Source organism: Anarhichas minor, unplaced genomic scaffold (assembly GCF_050575085.1).
Source record: "Anarhichas minor isolate MPS153535 unplaced genomic scaffold, ASM5057508v1 ptg000003l, whole genome shotgun sequence".
NCBI lineage: Eukaryota > Metazoa > Chordata > Actinopteri > Perciformes > Anarhichadidae > Anarhichas > Anarhichas minor.
In genome coordinates, this window is record NW_027466449.1 from 2,031,572 (window position 1) to 2,056,673 (window position 25,102).

Below are 25,102 nucleotides of genomic sequence, written 5' to 3' on the forward strand. Positions count from 1 at the left end.
ATACAGCTTTTTTAAATGCAAAACAACAAATGATGAGTCAGGGTCCCCTCAACCCTCTCATTTCGCATGACCTTAAACTGTACAAGCTGAAGTACTTGATGCAGTCCATCCCCTCACACTAATGAGGTTTGAGGAGAAGGGCTGATTATACGAACTGTGAAATTAGATGTTTAGAGGCATGGACTTCAGAAACGCAATCATAGGAATGATGGAAGGGTTACTTGTCAAACTGAAAAAATGTAAATGTATTTACCAGCAGGAAACAAATTACTATGATGATTATAAATAAGCCCTTCTATGACAGAAAGAGAAAACACAGCATTGAATTGTCCAGGTTGGAACTTATTATGGAAAATAAACTGAAATATATGTCACTGCCAGGCCCCTTTATGTGCCTGAAGAAAAAGTGCATTTCTCATCGAGGAGCAACACTGATTATGTGTAGGGTCGACTTTACTGCTACCATCCAGCACCCTGAAACATCCAGTCAAGTGTTAAAAGCTATTAGCTTCTTTAGTCTTAATTCTTACTTAAACATGAACCCACATAATTATTGTTCTAGTTGCCAGTCAATTGTGTACTCACGCAGTGTGGTGCAGAGTCTGAAGCTGAGCATGATTTTAGGAGATCCAGGCTGAGGTGCACAGTGGGACTGATAGATGCCAGAACAGACACACCTGTATTTATTGCTCGACCTTGCGCAACTGGCTCCATATGTGCTGACTCACATTACAGAAAACATTATAGAAAACACCACGAGGAGAGGCATGCACAAAAAGCCCAGAACAAAAAAAACAAACAAAAAACAAAATGTTAAATGATGCACAGCATTGCAAAACTCACAATAAGGATATTTACAAAGTGCATTACTCGCTGTGTGGTTATGTTATAATATGCTGTCATCACCCTGTTCAGAGATGGTCTTTCCAGCCTGACAACTAGTGCACTCTTTCACACGAACAAGAAGAAGAGCTCTTTGTCTTGGAGAAATTCCTAACATTTGCAAACTGACACACAAATGAGTTTTGCAATGACTTCCTGGAGCACTCCACAGCAACTAAATTATTTTCTTTTTGTCTCTGGACTCCCTGGAAGAACCCAAAAACAACACACACTAAGAGTCACTGCAGTGGAGCTTTGCTTGTCCACATTTCTGTAGATTTTCAGAATCAGAATCAGAACCGTTTATTGCCAATGTATGTAACATACAAGGAATTTGTCATGGCAGGTGGTGCATAACATTAGACAATAACATTGAACAATAAACAACAATCAACAGTGCAAGAAATAGAAACATATAAAAATTTACAATAGAATTTAAAAGAATATAAAATAGAGTGCACGACAAACAGATAACAGGACTGTAAACAAGTGTAATGTAAAAGTGACAAGTGTATTTAAATATGAAGTGATGTGCAGGGGAGTAGTAGGGAGGGAAGGAAATTGTCCTGGGGATGAGAGAGTCAGTGGGGGACCCGGGCTCTGTTCATGAGCCCGACTGCGGACGGGAAGAAGCTGTTCGTGTGGCGTGAGGTCTTGGTCCTGATGGACCTCAGCCTCCTACCAGATGGAAGGGGCACGAACAGTTTGTGTCCAGGGTGAGAGGGGTCGGCTGCAATCTTTCTTGCTCGCTTCAGGGTTCTTGAAGCGAACAAGTCTTGGAGGGACGGCAGATTGCAGCCAATCACCTTGTCCTTGGCAACCAATCACCTTGTCCTTGGCGGTGACTGCAGCATACCAGACCGTGATGGAGGAGCAGAGGATGGACTCAATGATGGCTGTGTAGAAACGCACCATCATTGTCTTTGGCAGGTTGAATTTCTTCAGCTGCCAAAGACAATGATGGTGCATTTCTACACAGCCATCATTTTTGTTCAATAATCATTCGCACAATAGCAAAATGATAAAACCGAATCACAAACTGTGACAAGCCACATGCTGCTGATTTAACATATTTTATTTGATACATGTTTATTGTGATGTTATTGTGGTTCCAGCATGTTTACAGAGACTCCTCTGTAAAGGTAGATGGATCTGTAAAAAAACAGACGAAAGATTCACTTCAGATAAATATCTAAGTGACAGGTTGTACAAAATGTTACATTTCTGCAGGACTGCAAACATACTGCATTTTACACTTCATCAGCACAGCTCAATGTTTCTTAAATCAAGAACCAATTTAACCACACGGAAACCTGAACACTTTTGGATTAATAGAGCCTGATTTTTTTTTGATTTTTTTATATCATTCAAAAGATAGCTACTTAAGCAGTCATGTTGATTAATCTCTCATTTTTTCCTATGCACATTTAGACCACAGACTAGCATCAGTAGGGTGAACCAGTGCTAACTGGCGTTCAAGCTACTTACATTCACAAATGTAACCCAGCTCCAGGTACTTGTAAGTGCCGACACAGGGGTCTCCAAACACAGAGTTGCTCGCTCTGACGGTACAGCTATTTTTCCCATTGCAGCTGTGGATGCAGAGTGACATGAGTGAAAACATTGTGTGGCTCAATTTTACTTTCTTTCGGCTCGCAAGAACTACAATTATTTTGGATTTATGTATCTATGCCAATAGGAAATTGTTTCTTAAGATCTGGTCTCCAAACACTGAGCTGTCCACTATGCTAATACAGCTGTTTTTCCCCATTGCACCTGTAGAGGCAGAGTGACATGAGCCAGGCTTGAACGTGCACTGGAGCATACGTGAACGTGGATGGCATCACAAACTTGCAGCAATCACTGCAGGTATAAAGTTAAATGCGGCATGATTTTGATTTCAGCAGCCTTCAACCTGAAGCACAAATTGTCAAAGAGTGGGCAACTGCACCTCTCAGAAACGCTGCTGGTGTGGCTTGAGCAGTCAATATTTTGGATCTGGGAGGCAGGCCGTCCGTAGATGCATGTGGTCTGGTCGTAGCGTCCATAGGTGGCACCAAGGACTGCTATAACCTGCCCTTGATCTGATGAGAAGAGGAGGAAGAGTTGCAAGCAAAGAGGAAAGAAAATTCAGCTTTGAAAGGTCAACGTACAAAGTGACATTTAGTTATGAAGTGACATGAAAATACAATAAAGCTTGTGTTTTTCATTTGAATGCACCATACACACAATGAAGAGAAGGTGTGATCTTACCACAGTGCAGGTGGGCCATAGAGTGCTCACATGTCACTTGGTGAACTGTCAAAACAACATGGATCACATTACACATGAGTTATTAACGCCCAGTTGATGCTTTTTCTGTCAAAAGTCACATCTTTTTCTTCTTGCGATCTTTTCGAATCAGATCACACTGATAAAAACAGAACTTAAGTGTAGCCCACTGCTGACTGATTGAACTCCATGGAAACATAACGTCTCCTGTTTGAATCCCCCAAACCACTCAAAGCTAAAAACTTGTAAAAGTGGAAACAAGTAAAGGAAAAATCATTGGAATCTCAATTTCTCTTTCATTTAACAATTAATACATTTTCAGACAGTACATAGGTACAGTTTAGGCTTTTTGCAGCCTTGCTTTAAGTTCATGCAGACATATGACTGACTTGCGGGGATGCAGGTGTACTTGGTCTGTATATATTTAGAGGTGCCGACGCATGGATCAGAAGTTCCGAAGACATTCACGCTTACTTCACACACCCTTTTTCCATCACACCTGCAACAGGGAGAAGATGAAGAGCACGATTCAATGCACAATAACAAGTAAACAGCATTGTTGTGACATGGATCAATGTAGGAGACCAAGTCCTTCCTCATTCTGTGATGATTTAATCACCGTCAACATAAGGAAGTGAAAGAATACACTTGAAACTATTGCACAGGAGATCTGGAACCTGTTTCGGTCAAACAATGAATACGGAAGCAATCGATGGCACTGCAGCTCCTTGTAATACAATACAAATGATTTTTCTATTGTTTTTGTTGTCTGGTGTAATGTTTTTGAATATTTTTTTGAATATCTTAGTAGCTACATTTAGAATACATATAATAAAAACGGTATATTGTCATTCTATTACTGTACATGTAATGTGAACCTTTTCATGACGACGTCCGTTGTGCCCTCCTGAGAGCACTTTGTATTGGCCAGCTGACTCTCAGGTCTTCCATTATTGCAGGTATCTGTGTCTTCACGTCCATACAGTACTGACTGTACGCTGATCACTCCGATATCTGTCACACACCGAAGAGGGAGCAATTATGAAATGAGTAAACTCGTCATCACTGGTTTTGTCTGCTTGCAGTGATCACATAATCCTTAATTGTGATGGGAATAAAAATGCACCGTTGCGGACAGAAAGCGTGGAAATAGAGGCATACCACAGCTCAGGCGATGGACAGTGTCGACATTACAGGTGACAACCGTCTCTGTGGCAACACCTAAAGACAGATATGAAAGTAGTAGTTTAACACAAACGATACAAACATAAAACTGTATTCAACACACACACACACACACACACACACACACACACACACACACACACTTACCTGGGCTTAGAAGCACACAGGCCGCTGCCAACACTGAAATAGAAACGGCACACAGGAGATTTAAGGGACCGTTTGGCATGTTCGGCAAGAAAACTGAACTTATACAAAACTGCATTTAAAATTTCAGAAATAGAAAGCCATATTTCTATTATTATGGTCATCAGTATACTCACCGAGCGTGGTGCTGAGGCAGAGCATGGTTCTGCAGAAGTCCGTGGTAAATGACCAGTGAGACTGACGCACGCTATTTATTCATTCGGATCGAGGGGAGTCAACGTCTATCGTGCAAAACAAACCAGTGGCTCCTAGTCAACTGGCTGAAGTCTGCAAAATGAGAATAACATCACAAACCCATGAGGGATGACAGGCATCTGGTCTCAGAGCACTTCAGGGACCCAGGCCAAGCATACAGACACGCAAGCAGAGAAACTAAGGAAGCTGAGAGGAGCAGCTGTCTGAAAAGAATAGGCTAATCCTACTGTTTTAAGCCCTCACCAAATAATAAGTAACATAGTAATAGTAACATCAACACAATGTAAATACACTGAATACTTGTATTGTAATATCATTAATATACTGGTTATACTTGTGTATTTGTTACATGGACTTGACAAAGCTAAATACCTTTTCTATCCACTTTTTGTACGTGTGTCACAGCACAGGCAGTTTTCCTAAAAATGGCACATATCTTACTTTATGGTTATGTTTTGGAGGAAATGTAATCAGGGTGTTATGTTCATAGGCAAGCTTTTTCCTCTTAAGTAATTGCTGTATGTTGATGGAAATATTGCTCTGTCCAAAACCAGGGATACAAAGCACTTCAAACTGTGCTGGAGGCTCGCAACTGCAAGGGAACCAAGGATGCAGTGCGTTACAATCGTCTAGGTGTGAGAAGACAAAACAGCAGATGATTAGTTTGAGCTGTTGGAGAGATAAGAAGTGTCATATTTTGGGAATGTTGTATGAATGAACAAAACAAGACTGAATAACTAACTTAAGATGTTTCTCTAAGTTAAACCGGGTAACAGTGTGCTAATATAAAATGTCAAAAGGTCTGATTTGGGGACAAGACAAGAAACTCAGCTTTGGTGTGATTTATAACTGCAGAAAAATACACATCCAGGCAACTAATCTCCTCAAGACAAATATTTAAAATAGACTAATTAGAAAACTCCCTAGATATCACAAATGCATAAAGCTGGACATCGATACAGCAATGATAAGCGACGCTGCCAAACTGACAGATAATAATAATAATAATAATAATAATAGATATGACCGGTCCCAGGTTTGATCCTTGAGGAGCTCCACAGGTTAGAGGAGCTCCATATGATAGCAACAGCTATAAAGGGGTGATTAGATAAATATGACCACACAATATCCAAACACATTCCTAATAAAATATTATGATCTACAGTACTGTGTTGAATTATCCTTATCCTGTTTACATTGACTTAAAGTGAATATCATCATTGATAGATAGATGCGCTTCAGAGGGACCCAAATATCCAAAGCAGAATGGCAAACACTATTTAAACAAATGACATGTTCTTAAAAATGCAAGAGAATGCGGTGCTCTTCTGAGCTAAAATATGTCGCATTTACAACCTGAATTGAGATCAACCAATATTAATGGTCTAAATGGGTACGAGTGCAGAGAAAGAGTCACGTGCAGGACTTGTTTTGGACAACATGAGTCCAAGTGGGAGTAGGAAATACAACTGCAGGAGTACAAAAATCACAATGTTTTTGTCCTGATAATTGGAGACAACTGGCAATAATATCAGAATGGGAACATGGCCACATACAATTCCAGTCAACAGTGTTTGTTTGGCGCCTATGAGTCTGCTACGAAACACGCGAGGAGTTGGTATGCAATGGTTTGATACAATGAAGAAGAGACTACACAATAATGATGAAGAAACTCAGAGCCAGAATTGATTTTTATGGCCTTTGGTAGTCAGAAGGACTTTTTTTCAGATTATAGAAACACATCTGGACGGATTAGTTATTAGAGAATATGGTCAGACAGCTTTGTTCAATTTTTGGCAAACAAGTTCATGATAGTGGACGGACCATTTCAATTGTAATAGAGACCCCTGGTGGCAGTGGAGGGAAATGAAAGACTCACGGAAGATCTCGTGATCTCTAGTCTATTTCCTGATGTCTGGAGTTTAGATTTTGATCAGACTCACTCAACCACTGGCCAACTGTCAGCATGAAAGTTTCTGTAGCACAGTTTGCGCTGACAGCTGGACCTCGGCTCATTTCTGCAGCTGTTTTCCACAGCTGCAGAAATGAGTCACTGGGGGTCGACACTCTTGGAGTCGGGTACATTTTTAACTATGCTGGAAGAAATGAGAGGACATATTTAACTCTCATATGTGGCTCATACTGTATGTAGCCAATGAACAGCCTTTCCTCCCCTCCACCCTCATTAAAAAAAAATAAAAAAAATCTGTATATTAACGAGACTTGAAATAAGAGTCAAAAAAGTTTTTTATATAATTTGCTGAGAACGATTTGAACATTGATTGAAATTTGACAGCTGCTGTGACGATAAGACACCAAGAAAATAACAAGAAACGAACCTGAACCACATTCGCACAGCACGTAAATATTTTCTCCCCGAAATGACACCTATACCCAAATAGTTCATTTTTAAAAGTTGCCAACTATTAAAAACATAGAAAGACATGACAAACAATAGAAATGTACACTCAGGCATTATTGTTGTAAAATTATAACCACAATATAGCAAACTCATACAACTCTGCTGAGGAAAAATCACAATAAATCACAGTCATGCCTTATGGCAGGGGTGTCAAACTCATCTTGACTCTGGGCCACATCAGCATCATGGTTTCCCTCAAAGGGCCGGTTGTAAATGTAAGACTGTGTAAATGTAACTTCTCCTAACATATTGGTAAATAACTCTCTGCATTTGATTATTGTTTATTCACGTGTAAAAATATTGTACATGCAGTTATATAAATGTAAAAATATATTTAAGCACATTTCTGTTATTATAACTTAAATCCTTTTAATTTAGGGTTAAGAAACCCACATTACTCTATCAAAGATCAAACTATTAAAGAAAATATCAAACACAAGTTAATACAATAACTTTGTTCAAAGCTTAAAATCCTTTCAAGGGTGCGTTTGCACAATCCCACGTGAAGTATTTCATGTGTTTTAAAGCCACGTTTAAAGTAGTCTTCAATGTACTCACAATACATTTCATTTCAAGTGTAGAGTAACCAGCCAAAGAGCTGCTTCTATGACTGTGTGTTTAAGTATCTCATTATTATGACTTTCTATCGCATAACTTCGACTTTCTATCTCAGAATTTTCGACGGGGATATTTTTATTATCAATTCTAACTTTACTTCTTTTTTTTTTTGCTGGCGGATTCGCAGGCCACATAAAATGACGTGGCGCCCGCGGGCCTTGAGTTTGACACCCCTGCCTTATGGTATTGAAATAGACTAACATTCCCTGAAAGTGAAACTGAGAAGTGCAAAGCTGAACTTTGCCGCTATGCTTGGGTTTGAAAGTGGAGACGTTTGCGGAGGAAGTTAAAGGAACCAGGCATTTGCTTGTAGAGCCCTTTCGCAGAGTTCTGGGAGACGTCATGGTTAACCTGGACAGAAGCACAATCAATAACAATCAGGTGATTAAAAAGCTCAAAATGGAGACGGGGATTCAATAGAGCCCCAGCTAATTCTGCTGGTATAATAAGAGAAGCTCACCATCATCAACATTGTGACCAAGTCATCGGTCGCAGCATTTCCCTCAAGAATACCGTCAAGTGTCTCGACGTACCACGAGCCGGCCTGGGGGTCTCTCCAAGAAACATAACCTGCATTTGTCACATGAGGCATTAGGAACACATGCATGGCAAGTCAAGTGCATCTGTCTCTAGCCCTGACTGTGAACGCATGATTGCAACACACGAACACACACACTGAGACGCAAACACACCTGGAAAAGTAGAGTAGGACACCAGAATGTCGCTCGGGGTCGGCAGCGTGGCTCTGGCGTCCACTTCGTCGGACGTGCTCAGAGAGTCGCTGCTGGATGACATCGGGATGGCGTCCGTCTGATCGTCTGCTCCACCGATGGACGGTTCAACCTCATCAGGGGACACCTCGAATCCTGTGTCTCGCTCACCTCAGGCACAAAAGCAAACGTATCCCTAAGAGACCACTGACATTTTTTGGATTATGGATGTTACTTTGAGTTATTCAACAGTGGTAGTTACCTCCTCCACAGGCCTGGATGAAGAAAAGTTTAGGTTTGCCCTGTAATGACGGACAATGCTGGCCATTGAGGTAGTTTGTGATGAGCTGGACTGGGACATGCTGTCCGTCCACGCCATACACGGCGCCAGGGAAGCGGTTGTGACTCACCTACAAAAACATAAATATGAGCATACATTACAAGTCATCTGGATCTGAATCTGAGCAGGTTGGAGAAAAAAAAAAAGTGATGAATACATGACGTGGCTTACCTCAGTCCCATGGGACAGCATGATAACCACACAGCAGTCGTATTGTGAATGGTCTTTCTTAGATAAAGCTGACAGTACATGTTTGATTTGCTGAAATGCAGAGAAAACTGTTTTACAACCGTGACCTCTAACTTTTACGTGTGATTTCAAACGGGGGAAGCAGAAGAAATCACTCCTACTCTTTGTTTCAGGTTGGTCTTAACTTCCACAATAAAGTTGAGGGCCTTGAATCTTCCCTCCAGCTTGTCACAGTCTATGTTGGAACCTTTGCGATTGCTCAGCTCACTCTCGGGTTCAAACTCTACGTTGTTTATTATGAGGCAATGTCCACAAGGGCTGGCATCCATTTTATAGATCTGACACACACATACGGGGGGGGGGGGGGGGGGGGAAAGGAAGCGGAGAAAGAGACATGATGTAAATATATAATCTGAGATTCAGCAAAGATGGCTTCTACAACAACTTTTGTCTTTCTGTTGGTTTGAAGAGTGCACGATAGATAAATGGTGCTTACCTGAATACTGTCCCGTCTAATTCTGCCTGGTGGCCTTGTTTCCATTGACTCCCTTTCAGGGGCTGTGACATGAGCATCACAATGTGTTAAGCCTCACAGAAACGTACCAGACTCTTACCAGCATGTTAATCAATCACAAAGCTTACATGGACTGGGAGTAAGACTGGGTCTCTGTGTTGGATAGACGGGGACAACGTCTTTTCTCTGCTGATCAACATCAGTAGGAAGGGCTATAAAAGAAACAAAGAGCACATTATGAGCCGAGCGTTAATATTACCAGACCGCAGAGCTACAAATCAATGTAATCATGTGCCAGTTATGACATGAATACTCATTAAATGCACCACAGTATCACCACACACTTACAAAGTGGGAGAGGCCGGACAACAGGGAGGTCAACCTGATTGGGAGTCGCAGGCTGCAGCTGAACTGCTGGAGCCCCACACTGAAGAAGCTCTAATAAACTGTGCTGGCCCGTCTGCTCGAGGCACACCAGAAATAACGGAAAGGCCCGACTCCCACGGGTCTCCAAGTCCTGCACTAGCTTTCTGGCCTGGTCACGTCTGGTGCCAGCGCTCTGACAAGAGACGGCAAGAGGTGTGACTTTGAATGGATTTTGTATTAGGATCTCTTGAAGCCCAACTGGGAACAATAGATACAAATAAACAGAAACAAACACTTAAAAAGTAAACCACTTAAATCCCACAAGTAGCCTCGTACATTGTACAGCACACAAATTAACATTAAACAATTAAAAAACAACAGAGTACAACATCATGTCAGGTAGTGTATTTCACATTTAACAAGGTACCAGCGTCACATTAAATGCAACGTGCACATATAATTAACCTGCATCGTGATGCTCTGATCTACACAGCTGGCTCACCTTTATCTCATCGATCATGTCTTGGGTAAACACTCCTTTTTCAAGGAGGCCATCATAGAGGTTTGATGGGTGCAAGTCTCTCACGAGATTGGTCCTGTTGCGCTGAAGAATCTTCTTGTGGACTTCCTCCATTCTCAATTCAACAATAACGAGCTCAGTGAGGGAGGCAGACGAGTAACGTGATCATAAGAGCTGTAACTACAGAAACAGTAGTTATCCTAAAACGCTCCCACTCGTTTGCGAAAGGGAAATGAAACCGTGTTCATGTACAAACATGATAAGTTTCTTTCTCATGTATCGTATATGTGCTCAGTTGCATGAGTCATTTCCGTGTTTACATCAGCGTCGTCTGTGATTGGTCCACTGAGAGAGCACAGAGGGAAAAAAAACAGGATGCGTTTGATTTCATTTACCGCGCGCCGCTGCCACGCGGCCAGCGTACCACAGTACATGTAGACTAAACACCGCCGCGCACCGAGCAATAAACCAAACACACGCACACGAAGCATAAGAAACCACGAAATACTCAATCTCCCAAAATGAATGTCGACACCGGGCGCCTCCCCCTCCCCTCCCGCTCCGCAGCAGCAGGTTGTGAGCTCGCGCTGGAGGAGCTGTGTGATGCTGCTGAACACACCCTGAGCATGTCGCTGTCTTTAGCATCAGTGTGAACCAGCCAGCTGAAGAACATGAACTCCTATGAGGCGTAGTACCGGTGGACTGCATCTGCTTGAGGTGAATGTAGAGCTGCGTTGAGATTGTTAGGCTCCACAGCAACGCAACTAAAATGAACCACAATGAAAATATTAAAAAACAGCTGTGCGAACGTTTCCACCCGCGAGGAATAACGTTAACGCCACAGCCCAGACAGGATTATGATCACGTAATGTCTGTTGCCGTCTTACTTAGTCGACATATACTACCTAGCTTCTGTAGTTAGCATGCTATAATGTCATTTTTATTTAGCCACCCCGGTTGTCTTCATCATGTCATCATTGACGTTACTCTGCTAGCGTCAGTTTGGAGGAAAGGCTGTGTTAGATTAAGCTAGTCGGCTAAATTAAATACTGTGTCGAGATTTAAAAAGGTCTGATCGTCCTCGGAATGAATCTACTTTCTCGTGATGTGTTAAAAGGTTTCTGTGATGGCAGCGTCCAAGATGTCTGTGCCGCTGGCTGTAGTGGTGGTCCTCTCAGTGCTGCTCACAGGAGCGACCCATGCCGGGCCGGAGATGGACCCGTACAAAATCTTGGGAGTGACCAGGAGCGCCAGCCAGGCTGAGATCAAGAAGGTCTATAAGCGTCTCGCTAAAGAATGGTAAACATGTCCACGTGACACTGACCTGTTTCTAGGAACCTCATTAAAATCTTAACTAATAAACGTCTTTTTCTCAAGGCATCCGGACAAAAACAAAAATCCAGGTGCTGAGGACATGTTCATCAAGATTACCAAATCTTATGAGGTTAGTCATTCCTCCCCCCCCCCCAATGCAATATTGTATGAGAGATTTAAAGATGTCTGCCATTCGGATATCAGTTCTATCCCAAATCTAGATCCTGTCCAGTGAAGACAAACGGGCCAATTATGACCGTTACGGGCAGACCGATGACACCCAGCCGTACGGAGGCGCTCGCTACGGCCATCGCCACGACAGCTTCTACTTCGACGAGTCCTTCTACAACTTCCCCTTCAACAGCAAGAACCAGAGGGACTTTGCCGACAACAAGTACACGCTGCAATTTAACCAGTACGTGAACGACGTGGTGCCCGACAGCTACAAGAGGCCGTACCTGATAAAGATCACCTCCGACTGGTGCTTCAGCTGCATCCACATCGAGCCTGTGTGGAAGGAGGTGGTGCAGGAGATGGAGACTCTAGGTTTGGAGTTAACCAATAAATCATCCAGAATTATTCAGCAACGCCGCCGTCTATGAAATTGTGTGGATGTCTCGTCTTTGCAGGTGTCGGGATCGGCGTGGTGGATGTTGGCTATGAGAGACGGCTAGCCAATCACCTCGGGGCTCATCGCACGCCATCAATACTTGGGGTCATAAATGGCAAAGTGACGTTTTTCCATTACGCCGTAGCAAAGGAGCACCTGAGGCAGTTTGTGGAAGACCTCCTTCCTCAGAGACTTGTGGAATGGGTACGTGTCTTGTGATTACAGGGAGGTTGACTAAAATACTTGATGTATAAGTAAAGTGTAGGTGAACAATATACACAATTCAAAAACACGGTGCATTTTCTATACTTCAGGTCACCGACAAGAATGACCTGCAGTTCCTGAGCAGCTGGCATGAGCTCAACAAGCCACACGTGCTTCTGTTCGACCAAGTGCCCGGAGTTCCTCTGCTCTACAAAGTAGGCTCTTGCCTTGCGGTTTCTATGTGAAATGTACCTCAGGTTCCACCGACAGTCTTTACATAACTAACACAAACATGCCAATCATTTTACCTCTGCATCTCCACAGCTGACAGCGTTTGCTTACAAGGACTACTTGCAGTTTGGCTATGTGGACCAGGGCCTTTCAGAGACGGCTAACCTGCAGAAAGAGTTCAACATCAACACTTACGCTCCGACCATGTTGGTCTTCAAAGAGAACATCGACAAGCCCGCTGACATTATTCAGGTGGGGCGCAGCAGCAGTGAGCTATTCTTCTCTATATACACTGATCTACACGCAGTTGTGTTCACTGAAACGTTGCCTCACTCCTTGTTTTTTGTGTTTGTTCTCTGCAGGCTAAAGGGATGAAAAAGCAAATCATCGATGAGTTCATGTCAAACAACAGATTCCTCCTCGTGCCACGGCTGGTCAATCAGAAGCTCTTTGATGAGCTCTGTCCCGTCAAACAGTTCCACAGACGCAGAAAGTAAGAGAACCCAACACTTAATTCATTTCTTTGTTGTAGAAGTCATTTAAAGATATCTAGTTTGCATTTGCCAAGTCACCGTTCTGTCTTTCGCCCCCCTCAGATTCTGTGTCCTGCTGATCACAGGGGACGAGGAGACCTTTTCTTTTGGGAACCACGCGTTTCTCTCGTTTGCCTCGACCAACACCAAGGATGTTGTGAGATTTGCTTATGTGTACCAACGGCTACAGCAACCTCTTTGTGACATCTTCACGCAGAACAAGGACAGTGCAGAGTCATCGGCACAGGTACCCTCACACGTGTCCAACACTACAGCCGCTAGTCCCACTGTGAATCTACAGTAGACCTGGGGAATGTATGGACCTGCAGCATATTGGTGTTAATATTCACTCGTTACTTCCTTTCTATACACATTAAATAATCCACTTTTATGTTATTTTCTGAATAAGTCTTTGGAACAGACATTTGACTTAAAGCAGTAAGACCTTGAGGAGGATTTGTTTTTAAAAAAACTTGACATTTGGAGATTTCTCTGAGATTTGCATTTTTCAGCAATTGGATTTCTCTTCTGGAAACTGCTCAGAAACCCACTTATTGTCAATATACCTCGGGGAGCCACACATCCTCTGAATGCCTCTTGTTTGTGGTTGTAAAGTTTCCTGATGCTGCGACTCTTCTAGAGGTTACAACAGGTTATTTTCTTAAGTGAGTTAAGTTTCAAAAAGTGGTCTCACTGTGTGAAACGGCTACTTTGGTCTCTAACGTCATCACAAATGAATACAATTGAGCTCATTGTAACCACAACGTTTCAGCTTTCCGGTCATACCCTAAAAATGTACGAAAAGCCAAGAAAATAACATTTATACTTCATGCAAAAAAACAACAACTGCTTGGCCTTTGCCCTAAACTTTATGGGATACCTCAGAACCAGTTTTCATTCAGATATCCCGAGGTGAGAGGTCAAGGGACCCTGTTGAAAATGGCCATGCCAGTGTTATTTCCTCTTCCCATAACAGGGTTTGTGCTCTAGCTTTTAAACGTTGCCTGCTACAGCCTCTTAAAGACAGATCGCCATCTACCACGCAGGTCTTAAAATAGCTCATGTCCCCATAAAAAGTGTATCAGTCAAGATTCATATTAATGAACCAAAGTGCTTTTTTTTTTTTTTTTTTTTTTTTTAAATCAGGTGGTGATCCTGGAGAGGCGTAATGCTGCAGGGAAGGCCTTGTTCAAGCCAATGACGGCCTGGAACGGCAGCGAGGACGAGAAGCAGCGTCTTCTGGAGGAGCTGGAGCGACTGCAGAAGGACCCGTCCATCCTCGTCCACGACGCCATGCTGCCCGAGCTCAACAACGAGTTTGCCTCAGTATGTTCTCTTTGTGCTCATCCGTGTTAAACATCAAGCACCAGTCCCGGCACTTAATGTAATGATCTCACTCAACAGATGTTTGTGATCCGATGGATCTATGCATCGTACGATTACCTCTCTGAAGTCATTGATGATATTCTGCACAACAACTGGTAGGCAGAAATTTCATTTAAGACTCATTTTAGCCATTCTACGTATACATGTGTAATAATTTGCCGTTAAAGATTGTGTGTCTAGTTGCACTAAGTCGTGTGTGCTGATTTGCAGGCGTGAGATGATGCCTCTTCTGTCCCTCATCTTCTCTGCCTTGTTCATCTTGTTTGGAACTGTGGTCATCCAGGCCTTCAGGTCGGTTGCTTTGCCCATTCATCTAAACCACTAAAAACCTTTAATGATAGAAACTTCCTCCTCTCCTGGGATTAGTGCGAGACACCGTATAAAGAAAGCTAAAGACAAGCCAGAGGAAACAAAGAAACAATGCTCATCTTTTTCACTCTTCTACGCCTGCGCATCCCTCTTTTTGCTGTTGTGTGTTTTCAGTGACTCAAGTGAAGATAAGCAGACTAAACCAAAGGCAAAAGATGGATCAAAAGCAGAAAATGGGTCTCCAGGGACTTCAAGGCAAGAATACAAGTATCATTTCCATATATTTATGATTTATCGAGTGCAGGATTTATCATCGTGTTTTCAAGCTTTTTGTTTTTTTGCTGTTGATTACAGTCGGCCTCCCAAAAAGAGTTTTGTGGAGGTGACGGAGCTGACGGATATCACTTACATAAGCAACCTGGTGAAGCTGAGGCCGGGACACATGAACATAGTGCTGGTGCTCACCGACGCCTCCAAGAACATCCTCCTGAGCAAGTTTGCCAAAGAGGTCTACTCCTTCACAGGGTAAGCTCAACATCAAATAAAGTCCATTACATTTAAACAGTCCTGCGTCATCACATTCATTCTCTCTCCCAGGAGCCCGACTCTGCATTTCTCCTTCCTGAATATTGACAAGCACGGCGAGTGGATGAACACACTGCTGGAATACGCCCAGGACGCCATGCAGATCGACGAGGACGACGGGGGAAACCACAAGATGGACTACACGGGCTACGTGCTGGCACTCAACGGCCACAAAAAGTACCTTTGTCTGTTTAAGCCCGTCTACACCGGGGAGGACCCCGGCAGCAAGTCATCCGAGGACGAAGGGGCCGGTTCCGGGGGGAGGTCCAGGTCCAGCTCCCGCGACGACCACCCGCCGCGCAGATCCAAGCGATCCCGCAGCTTATCCACCCTGCAGACCCACCACAAGCTGGACCGCCTGGCGCTGTGGATGGAGAGGCTCATGGAAGGCACTTTGCATCGCTACTACATCCCCACATGGCCAGGACTGGACAAAATCACCCCCAGTAAATAGATGGAGGAGAGTTCTACCCAAGTTAAGCTGGAGCTGGCTTTTTTTTATTTTTTTTTTTATTTTTTTTGCACTTGAGATATTTAATAGATACAGATGTCTTTAAAGTTGGGACAATATTACAGATTAGTGCAACTACTGTGGGACAGGTCCTTTTAGCCAACCCCTCTTACACTCATCGCATGCTAGTTTCAACTGTTGGTAGTCGTACTATATTCCGGCAAATGCTGCTGCAGCCTTGTGAACAGAAAACTAAATCACTGTGGCCACCTGAACTCTCCTGCCTTCATGACCGTCAGTCATAATCACGCACGCTAAAGGAGGCGGGATAATACCTTCGTCTTCATGTATGAATACTGTGAATAGAGATGCATGTCTCGAACACTAAATGTCTCGCCTTGTCACGCATCTCAGCCCAATTTATTTTCAGCTACAGATGATGCCGACGCACTTGTGCATTGCGGCGCACTCATCGCTGCAGTGACGAAGCCTCGGTCTATTTAACAACTCTGTTAGCCAGTAGCTTCATGTAGCAGACATTGCCATCAGGCTGTGCAGTTCGTTTTATGAATGTTTTCATTACGTCGACATGAAAGTTAAGTCAAACTTAGCTTGCTTGGGTTATCAACTCCTTTTAGCAACACAAAGTGTAAAAACGTTGTTCATACTTCTGTTGGTACAATGTGATGTAAATATTGTAGATAATCATACCGTCTATAGGACCTGTATTTTATAGAGTATGTAACTTAAAAGATAAGGTGAATGTTTTACATGGATTTATCAAAATGCTGTAGTTATGTTTTCATTAAGACTTTCTTCAAGTAGTTAGTGTAAAAAAAATAATGTCTGCTTACGTCAGATGTGTCAGTTGGTCTTCAGTGGCGCATTTATCCTCTTGTTGGTTGTAATAAAATGCTTTTTGTTTGTTAATTATCTCTGCAGAATTGGCCTTTTTTAACCAGCTGATGTGCAAAGTACTAACAAGGTTCATATCACGGCAGCGCTGCTTAATCTCGGTTCCCTAAATCAACAAAAAAGATTAAAAATTATTATTATAGCAAAGCAGAAAAAGTGTATATTTCTAAATTTTAATGTAACCATCTGTGTTTTTTTAATAACATTAACGATGACTCGATTGAACGGTCTCAGAAAGACATGCCAGTGTGGCACTTTACCCAACGCCTCAAAGCACAATCTTCTGTTATTAAGAATAAAACACTGTTTGCACCAAAAGTGAATATCAGCCACATCACAAGTATTCTGAGACAAAAATAGTTACAGGTAAGGGGAGGAGCTAAGGAAGTTCCGATGATTGCACTCTGAGGTGTTGGTGTGTGAGAAATTTAGGTTTTGAAGCTCCTAATTAAGGATATTATATGTCAGTGTATTTACTTGTAGGAGTTTGAGCACAGTAGTGTGTCTGTGTGATCAGGTTTGAGGAATGTGCTGAGAGCGGGGCTTGTGTGAAAGTGGCTGCTTGAGGTGTGAAGTTTAGGACAATGGACCAACGGCCCAGGAGGGGCCTGTTGGACTTCAGCCAATCAATGAGCTGATCGATGTGCTGAGGAATGCATCTTTGGGGTGACAAAAGGTTTGAAGCTCTGGGGGATTGCAGATCTTCTGCTGGCCACCGAGGAGGGCATACCAGCCTCCTGGGTGGCTCGGATTGGATCTCACATTTCATAGAATTTATGTGTTTGTTTTGTTATAGTGTGATTCGGTTTATGACTGTTTGTATCTGTTTTTATGCTTCTTGGATAATAAATCCATTTGATTTTGACTTAAGCCTGCTGTTGTGTTTTGGAGGCGATTGAGAGCACATGGCTGCAGGAAGGAAGGGGGGGCGAATTCTCCCTGTGTTCAAAAGTTATGGCCATAACAGGTGTTGGGTTATAAGTTTCTTATGCGTGTGAATCGTGTGTCTCACAATGGAACGTCAGCAGCACAGGTGTGAACCAGTGGTGTGATGGATCATCTAATCCTCTAAGGCCCTGTCCACATTACTCCGTTTCTCCTTGGATGCAGATTTGTCAAATAGAAACGATCTCCGTCCACACGGGAGTTTCAGCATCATTCTCGAGTTGATCTGCGTCCACACGGCAGCCTTCGAAGGCGGACAGCACGTGACCATTAACGTACACTGGGCATGCGCGTGACGGTGTAAACAGGAAGTGGATTGCTTGCTTAGTTTAAAAAAAAAGAAATACGACAGAGTAATAAAGTAGTCTTTAATAATGAAAGGTTGTATTTGATACTTAAGATCTTCCTCTAAAATCTCCCTCTATAAACTCAAACAGACACAGTTCGTGGAAAGTTTTAGAAGTTTTATTTTTCAGACGTAGTTACAGGGCTGCGGGTCTTTCTCTCTCTCTCTCTCTCTCTCTCTCTCCAAATTTACTTTAACATCAACACTTACACATAAACGTTTACTAGATTATGGGTCCATCAATGTGGTCAACACACGTCTCTCACTCGTTTCCTCCGTGTTGTTGATGTCTGTTCTCACTAGTAGCTCTGAACATCATGTCCGACTAGCTAGCTTCTAAGCTAATTTTAACATTACCGCCAATGGAGAAATGCTAACCGCGATTAGCATTTAATACAACACAAATGTTATACTAAACACGCGAATAGAATATATCTACGTACATCTTTTCATGCTTCATAAAGACATACTTACAGACTAAGGTCTCTCAAGGCTACCAAACGGAAGAAGTAAAACGTTAGTGCAGCGTGTCTTCTCATTAGAATCTAAAAACAACGAGCTGCTCCATAGGGCTGATGCTGGTCACGCCGCTCGCTAATCACTCCAATAACAGCTGCTTCCTCCACAGAAATGCAGGCTTTTACTGCACAACAGCTGCTAACTGCTGCTAGCTGTTGTGTTAGCAGCAACATCATGTAGCTGTTGTGCTAGCAGCAACGCTTGCAATTAGTTATCCATGTTGAAATGAATCGCTGGTAGCCCAGTTTGTTTTCTTCCGGGTACGGGTCACGTGATAGTGAGTGTGCCGAATCAGGGACGGAGACGTCATGGTTGCCAAGAACCAATCCAGTAGCGAACACGGGTGTGGGCGTAATTTTTTCTAAGCACATCCGTATCCGACCGTCCACACGCAAACGCAACCCCGGAGTTCTCAAACACCTCCAACCTCGGCGGAGTTTTCAGATTCCTCCGTTTAGGGTGCTCCAAAACTCCAGCGTAGTGTGGCCGCTCAGTGTAAACGTAGCAAATACGGAGTAAAAACGGAGTAATGTGGACAGGGCCTAAGTACAGTTTCTGATGCAGATCCATAAATGACACTCTGATAATCTAACCGTGGATCTAATTTGAGCTTCATAACATACATTTCAAGCATACAATACCCGCTCCCCTGTCCAACCCTACAAGGCATTTCTTCCACTTATGCACAATACTTTAATGTGTTCTCTTTATGAAGCGCTGGAGTCAAAATGTACTTCTAAAAATCTGTCTATAAATCACTTTCATACCGCTTCTAATGACTGTTTTCCTCTTATTCTCAATCTTGGGAAAGAACATCTCTACTTGATTTAATCCCATTTTTTTAAATTCCACGAATCCCCATCATCTGCAAATAGCCGTCTCCTCACATCTACGAAACATTTTGAATAATGTCATTCATCATAATTAAGACTAGTATAGGACTTAGCACACTCTACTTTTACCTGGATAGTTCTCTTGTTCAAAAAGTCCATTATCCAATTAAAACTTGTCCTCCAATTCCCATTTAATATAACTTAATCTTTTCCATAGTGTGCGCTTTTTCTTCATCCACTGCAGCTAGTTTCTTTAATAACTTTCCTCACTTCATCCTCTGAACAAGACACTGGATCCAAAGCACTCCTTCCTTCCCTAAATCCTCCCTAGACACAGTATATTTCGTCCCTTATTAGCCAAAAACTGCCAAATCAGACCACTTGAAAGCGCTGTTGGGTCAAATGACTCAGCATGTCTGAGGATGTAACTATGTGCGGATAAAATCCGCTCTAAAGGAAGGAACCAGATGGATTTCAAGAAAACTTCTAGTGTGAAATATCCCCGACAGGCTGCACTGAATCTACAAACTACAACGCAAGGTAAGAGAAAACACACAGACGTAGGGTGTTATTGCATCTTAGTGGAATCTACTAGTTTGTGTTAATTATATTATATATTGTATCTAATTTGCATCACTTTGAATAACTTGTCATTACTTTGCGTGTTAATTAATAGTTTTTTATTGGAGTATTAATGTGAACGTGTTGTATTGTGTTTTTATCTTCTATAATGTTATACAGTAATTCCGCCACAAGAGGGCACCACACCACCAGAAATATGTTTGGTCTTTTCAAGCACACGTTGAACTCTCCCTTTGTTTGTGTTTATTCAGTCATTGCCTGGTTCAAGTCCTCATTTACAGCTACGAACCGTGTTATTAAAGATGGTCTATGGCCGCACAAAATGTATTTCTGTTAATGGCGGTGTGTAGTCATTGAGGAGTATGTAATTAATAATGGGGATGTAATTCCAGTTCTATAAGTATGTGCGAAGCGGTAGCTCAAAGTCACAACGTAAATGAAAAAGTGTAAACAAAAAAAAAAGGAAAGTTGCAGTGGAGAATATAATTACACAGCACAAAGCTATGCCTCTGGTGTTGTGGTGTCGATATGAACGGGTGAAATCTGACGCTCCACTATGAATCCTAACCTACGCCTGCAGTAAGTATCTGATGCAGGACTCCTGTTCACCTGTTCACTCCTAATAATGTGTTCTTTACATTCACAGGCAAAAGGTCCCGCTGCAGGCAAAGAGAACGACTTCCTCCTCAGTTCAAGGGAAGAAAAGAAGAAAAACCTGCAAAATAAAATGTGAATTTCTATTCACCACTGTTATGGGAATATTAGGAGGTAAAAGTATCATGATAAGCCGTTGGTGGTACAAATTCTCCAGTCGGGTACCACTAAGCCACTACAGAGGAAGAGGGCACAATGAGGTGGCTAAAAGAGAGCCAAACCTCAAACCGTGCATTCATGTTTGTGTCATGTATTGATTTTAAGGAACATTACAGTCTCCTTATTGCCATCAGTGCATGTCTAAGTCATGTGCTTCATGTGGTTTATTCGCCAAGTCTTTTTCTAGTTTACTTAGTTGCATTTTGCCTTTATTAATACACTAACTTTTCCATTTCAGGTGGATGGAAGCATGCTTCCTCTGAACTGCAAGGGGTAGCCACAGTAACTAAGGGCCAGGCTTTGTACCGGTCTCGCCCTGTCTCCCTCCCTCTCTCTCTCTCTCTCTCTCTCTCGCTTTATTGCACTCACTGACCCGTCTGGATTGAACCTATGCCGTCACTACAGCCCCTCAGGGCTCCCAAGTGTAATCACTGATCTGATAAGAGAAATAAGGAGCAGGGACAGAGAGGAGAAGTCAGTGTGGAGCGGAAGCAAAGTGTATATTTGATGTGTTTTCCTCATCGCTGCAGAAATCCATGCTTACTTTTAACCGCCTGTCGTTTATGTCTTCATTTGAGGTGATGGTGACTTGGCTCAGTGAGTGTTTTGTGAAAGGAAAGGCCCTCCCTTCCTCTCAGAGCAGATTTGGCCCTCATCAAATGTATTGGCAAACATTCCACCGTCTCTGTGAGAGAGATGCCGCGCGTATCCGTGTGTGTTTTGTGCATTTAGTCTGGAGTGAAGAGCTCGAGTTCCTCTCCTTGTGTTCAGTTTTAATGACTGGAGCCTCGCTGACTGTATCCTGTGTTTGTACGTGTGGGTGTATTTTTGGCTGCGTGATGTAAACTGCGACAGCTAAATCATAAGTCGCACACACATTTGATTTGTTTCATTTCTATTCAGGTTTACACACAGGTAGATCCCACAACTTCTGAAAACAACTGGTCACTGTAGTTTTTTTAGCAAATAAAGTAAATGGTGCATTTGTTTGGGACTATTTCCAGCCGTGGAGTAATACACATTTGGTGCCTTAGTGAGTATTTACAGCAGCAGGACGGTGGATGTGGGATTTATTCTAAATAAATTAGTGTTTATCGTAATGAAGGAGCATGGCACCCAGTGACGTGACCGCATCATGATGCCTCATTGATGGGTTTTATATTGTCTCAGGACAACAATGCAGGTCTATGGTGCAGAGACAACGCTTGTTAGGATCAATTCATCTTGGGTTTGGTCTTTTCATGGGATTTGTTGACGGTAAGAGTAAGACAGATATTACATTTGGGAACTATTCATTCCAGCAAGTCAAACCTTTTCAAAATGAAAAAGGGAAAAAAGGGTCTAACTTCCTCCTGTGAAGGATACTTTGTACTTTCAGTCCTTTGCCCGGCTCCCCTCATCTCATACACCGCCAACCCATTCTCAGCGATAGATAGGCAGATACAAAAGAATACTGCTTTGACATAATACCTCCTCAAGCTTCCTCGAATACTGACCTATTTTAGCTAGGTTTAGACTACACACACACACACACGCACACGAGGCAGAAGTGTAGAAAGATAAAAACAAGTAAAAGTTGAGACGAAGTTAGAGGAATGTTTGCATAACGCTCTCTTGTATCTCCACATCCTTGAGTTGGTTGAATTAACAGGGAATCTAACTTTCCTGGAGTTGATGCACCTTAGTTTGACTGCTGGGATTTGGGCTCAGTGAAATTGCCTACTGAAGAAAATCCATTGAATTAACTGAAGGCGCAACACGAGGAACAAGTAAATCTATACTTGCTGAAATATTTATGTGCCCTGATTGAGTCGTTTTTTTTGATCAGCTAACAACCTTCATGTGTAAGTATTTCAAGAAATCATCTCACTCGCTGATCAAGGATGTCGTGAAACTCAATAATATAATTCTCATTTATGCATTTACTGTATGTAGGTCCAGGTCTAAAAAAGTACAAATAACAAATCAAAAGAGGAGCATACATTTGGATAAAAAAAAAAAAACCTACAGTGTAACAATTACCAAAGACAAATTCACTTTGAGTAACAGTCCAGTCAACAAAATACTTAATACTACCCGGCTCTACCATTCCCTCTCTGATGTTTCAGTTCAGTCAAAACAGGAAGTGGTTCTTTTGTTTTTAAAGGTTGCTTCCTGTCTGTCCATCAGGGCCGCTGGCATCCTTATAGCTTGTTTGCTCTCTCATAATCAAGACACTTTGAGGACAAAAGCAAAAGTAAATCGAACAGAGGAAAGAAAAAAAGTGTCAAAGAAAGCATGCGACTGAACTAGTAAATACTGGAATCCATAAGACAAAAGAGGACAACAGTGCACATTGCAAGTGCACTGTGAGGGAGCACAGGAGCAGCTTTCATAAAGTGAGACACCTGACTTGATGAGAAACCAAGAAAGTCTAGTTTAAAAAAATAAAAAACATTCCTACTTACAATTGTTAAGTAACCCTGATTCTGTGTTAAGAGTTATTAAATGACTATATCAATACACGAAACATCATCTGAATGGTAAACATCTGATCAACTTTCACGTTTCAGACACATTTTGCCCACTGATTGATTACTTAACATTGTTTTTTTTATCTCAGCTACGATGTCCAAGAGCCAAGATTGTGTTGTATTGTACTCTGCATTGGTTGATTCAATTTAAAGACATTTTACACAAGTCAAATTATTTGTGTGAACTTAAAAGGGCCAGTGTGTAGGATTTAGTGGCATCTTGCAGTGAGGTTGCAGATTGCAACCAACTGAAACATCTCCTGTGTGCCCTGAAGCCTGATGGAGAACTATGGAGCCGGATGCCAAAACACAAATGGAGCGGTCTCGAGCCAGTATTTGGTTTGTCCGTTCCGGGCTACAGTAGAAACATTGGATGGTAAACTCAGATAAGAGCACCTGTTTCGTATTTAGATATAAATGGCTCAACACAACTATTCATATTTTCAGGTGATGATACACAAAACATACCTATTCATGTTATCTTCAATTTCAGCCAACGCCAACACTGGCCCCTTAAGTAAAAGTCAAAAGTAGGGCATTTAAAACGTTATGGGAGAGGAGGAGGATGATTTGTGATACTACTGATTATATAAAAAAACATCTTTAGTGGAACAACATCAGCAACAAAACCACCTCTGTTCAAACCCACAGATGGGCACTCTGTAGTCTGTGCATACAGCCGATTATCAATTATACATTTACAACTACCTTCCCCACTGTAGCGCGACAATAATTCAATAGAAAAGAGACAACTCATAAAAACTAAAATTATGGGCAAAAAATAAATCTATGGACAACAGCAGAATAAAACATCACCAAAGCAGACATGTAAAGAATATAAACCCCCCCACACACACACACACTACAGCAAAAGAGAGACACGAACGTGAGAAAGAAAATCCCACTTCGTTGCCTTGTAAAGTAGTCGCGCGCTAGGCGGTATTTAAACATGTGCACGATGCACCATTTCCTCAAAAATCTAATCTGAAATTAGACAAATTGTCTCATGAATGAGATCGCCAGGTGGTGCAAATCAGTCATTAATTAAAGATGGAGGCAACCACTTGTTTAACCATGCCGAGGTACCATAATGCTAATTATAACCACACCCTTTATGTGGTACTTCATTTGATTGTGCTTTAAGTAGCTTCGGCCCGTCAACTCAGCCCGCAAACATTTATTAAGTATTATTTCTTAAGTAAAATGACTGATTTTTAAAAATGCTCAAATAAAGTAAAAGTTCACAAAAACGACTGAGCACTGCGTCGAGTGGGTCCAAAGACGCAGCCCACTCGTTACAATGAGACCAATGCAACATCAGCATGTTAACGTTGTGTTAGCATTTGGATATAGCATTTAGCTGAAAGCACCACTGTGCTTAAGTACAGCGCCACAGAGCAGCTTGCAGGGATGTACTCTTATTCATTTCCTGCAGGGAAACTCTCTTTCTTCTCTTCTTCCACTCATTTTCCCTTTTCAGTCTCCCATCCTGCCGGCAGCAGGTTGAGCGACCATCTTCCTTCCTTTGTATTTGTTGCACAAACTACAGATTCAGCCCGAGGCTTAACACACCTGCTAGTTTGTGTCACTAAGTGTT

The 25,102-nt window shown here is 42.3% G+C and overlaps 3 protein-coding genes across 5 annotated transcripts; 1 reads left to right on the top strand and 2 right to left on the bottom strand.

Annotated features, from left to right (window-relative positions):
- Positions 1–1,882: 1,882 nt before the first annotated feature.
- On the bottom strand, positions 1,883–6,827 carry LOC142951594 (L-rhamnose-binding lectin SML-like). 3 transcript variants are annotated; one of them, XM_076093232.1, is made up of 9 exons: positions 4,659–6,827; positions 4,486–4,518; positions 4,315–4,374; positions 4,032–4,167; positions 3,543–3,652; positions 3,136–3,180; positions 2,834–2,966; positions 2,659–2,745; positions 1,883–2,034 (listed from the first exon to the last, which is right to left on the bottom strand). In XM_076093232.1, exons 1-9 carry the CDS (start codon positions 4,681–4,683, stop codon positions 1,983–1,985), a joined length of 681 nt encoding a protein of 226 aa, XP_075949347.1. In that variant the 5' UTR covers positions 4,684–6,827; the 3' UTR covers positions 1,883–1,982. The 3 variants fall into 3 exon arrangements, 2 of the variants coding, with proteins under 2 accessions (XP_075949347.1, XP_075949354.1); XM_076093239.1 differs by lacking the exon at positions 2,659–2,745 and adding an exon at positions 2,371–2,474 and having other exon boundaries at positions 1,892–2,034; XR_012954594.1 differs by having other exon boundaries at positions 1,990–2,034; positions 2,371–2,745.
- A 139-nt stretch (positions 6,828–6,966) lies between these two features.
- On the bottom strand, positions 6,967–10,740 carry casp9 (caspase 9, apoptosis-related cysteine peptidase). Its single transcript, XM_076093222.1, has 10 exons — positions 10,399–10,740; positions 9,879–10,089; positions 9,659–9,742; positions 9,513–9,574; positions 9,178–9,354; positions 8,999–9,088; positions 8,750–8,897; positions 8,470–8,658; positions 8,238–8,347; positions 6,967–8,128 (listed from the first exon to the last, which is right to left on the bottom strand). The coding sequence occupies exons 1-10, from the start codon at positions 10,528–10,530 to the stop codon at positions 8,024–8,026; spliced, it is 1,308 nt and encodes a 435-aa protein (XP_075949337.1). The 5' UTR covers positions 10,531–10,740; the 3' UTR covers positions 6,967–8,023.
- A 181-nt stretch (positions 10,741–10,921) lies between these two features.
- LOC142951606 (dnaJ homolog subfamily C member 16-like) lies at positions 10,922–17,819 on the top strand. The gene is made up of 15 exons (XM_076093257.1): positions 10,922–11,133; positions 11,534–11,715; positions 11,794–11,860; positions 11,952–12,276; positions 12,360–12,544; positions 12,655–12,759; positions 12,869–13,027; positions 13,138–13,268; positions 13,372–13,555; positions 14,455–14,634; positions 14,713–14,789; positions 14,905–14,985; positions 15,178–15,258; positions 15,358–15,528; positions 15,601–17,819. The coding sequence occupies exons 1-15, from the start codon at positions 11,098–11,100 to the stop codon at positions 16,040–16,042; spliced, it is 2,406 nt and encodes an 801-aa protein (XP_075949372.1). The 5' UTR covers positions 10,922–11,097; the 3' UTR covers positions 16,043–17,819.
- The last annotated feature ends 7,283 nt before the right edge of the window (positions 17,820–25,102 follow it).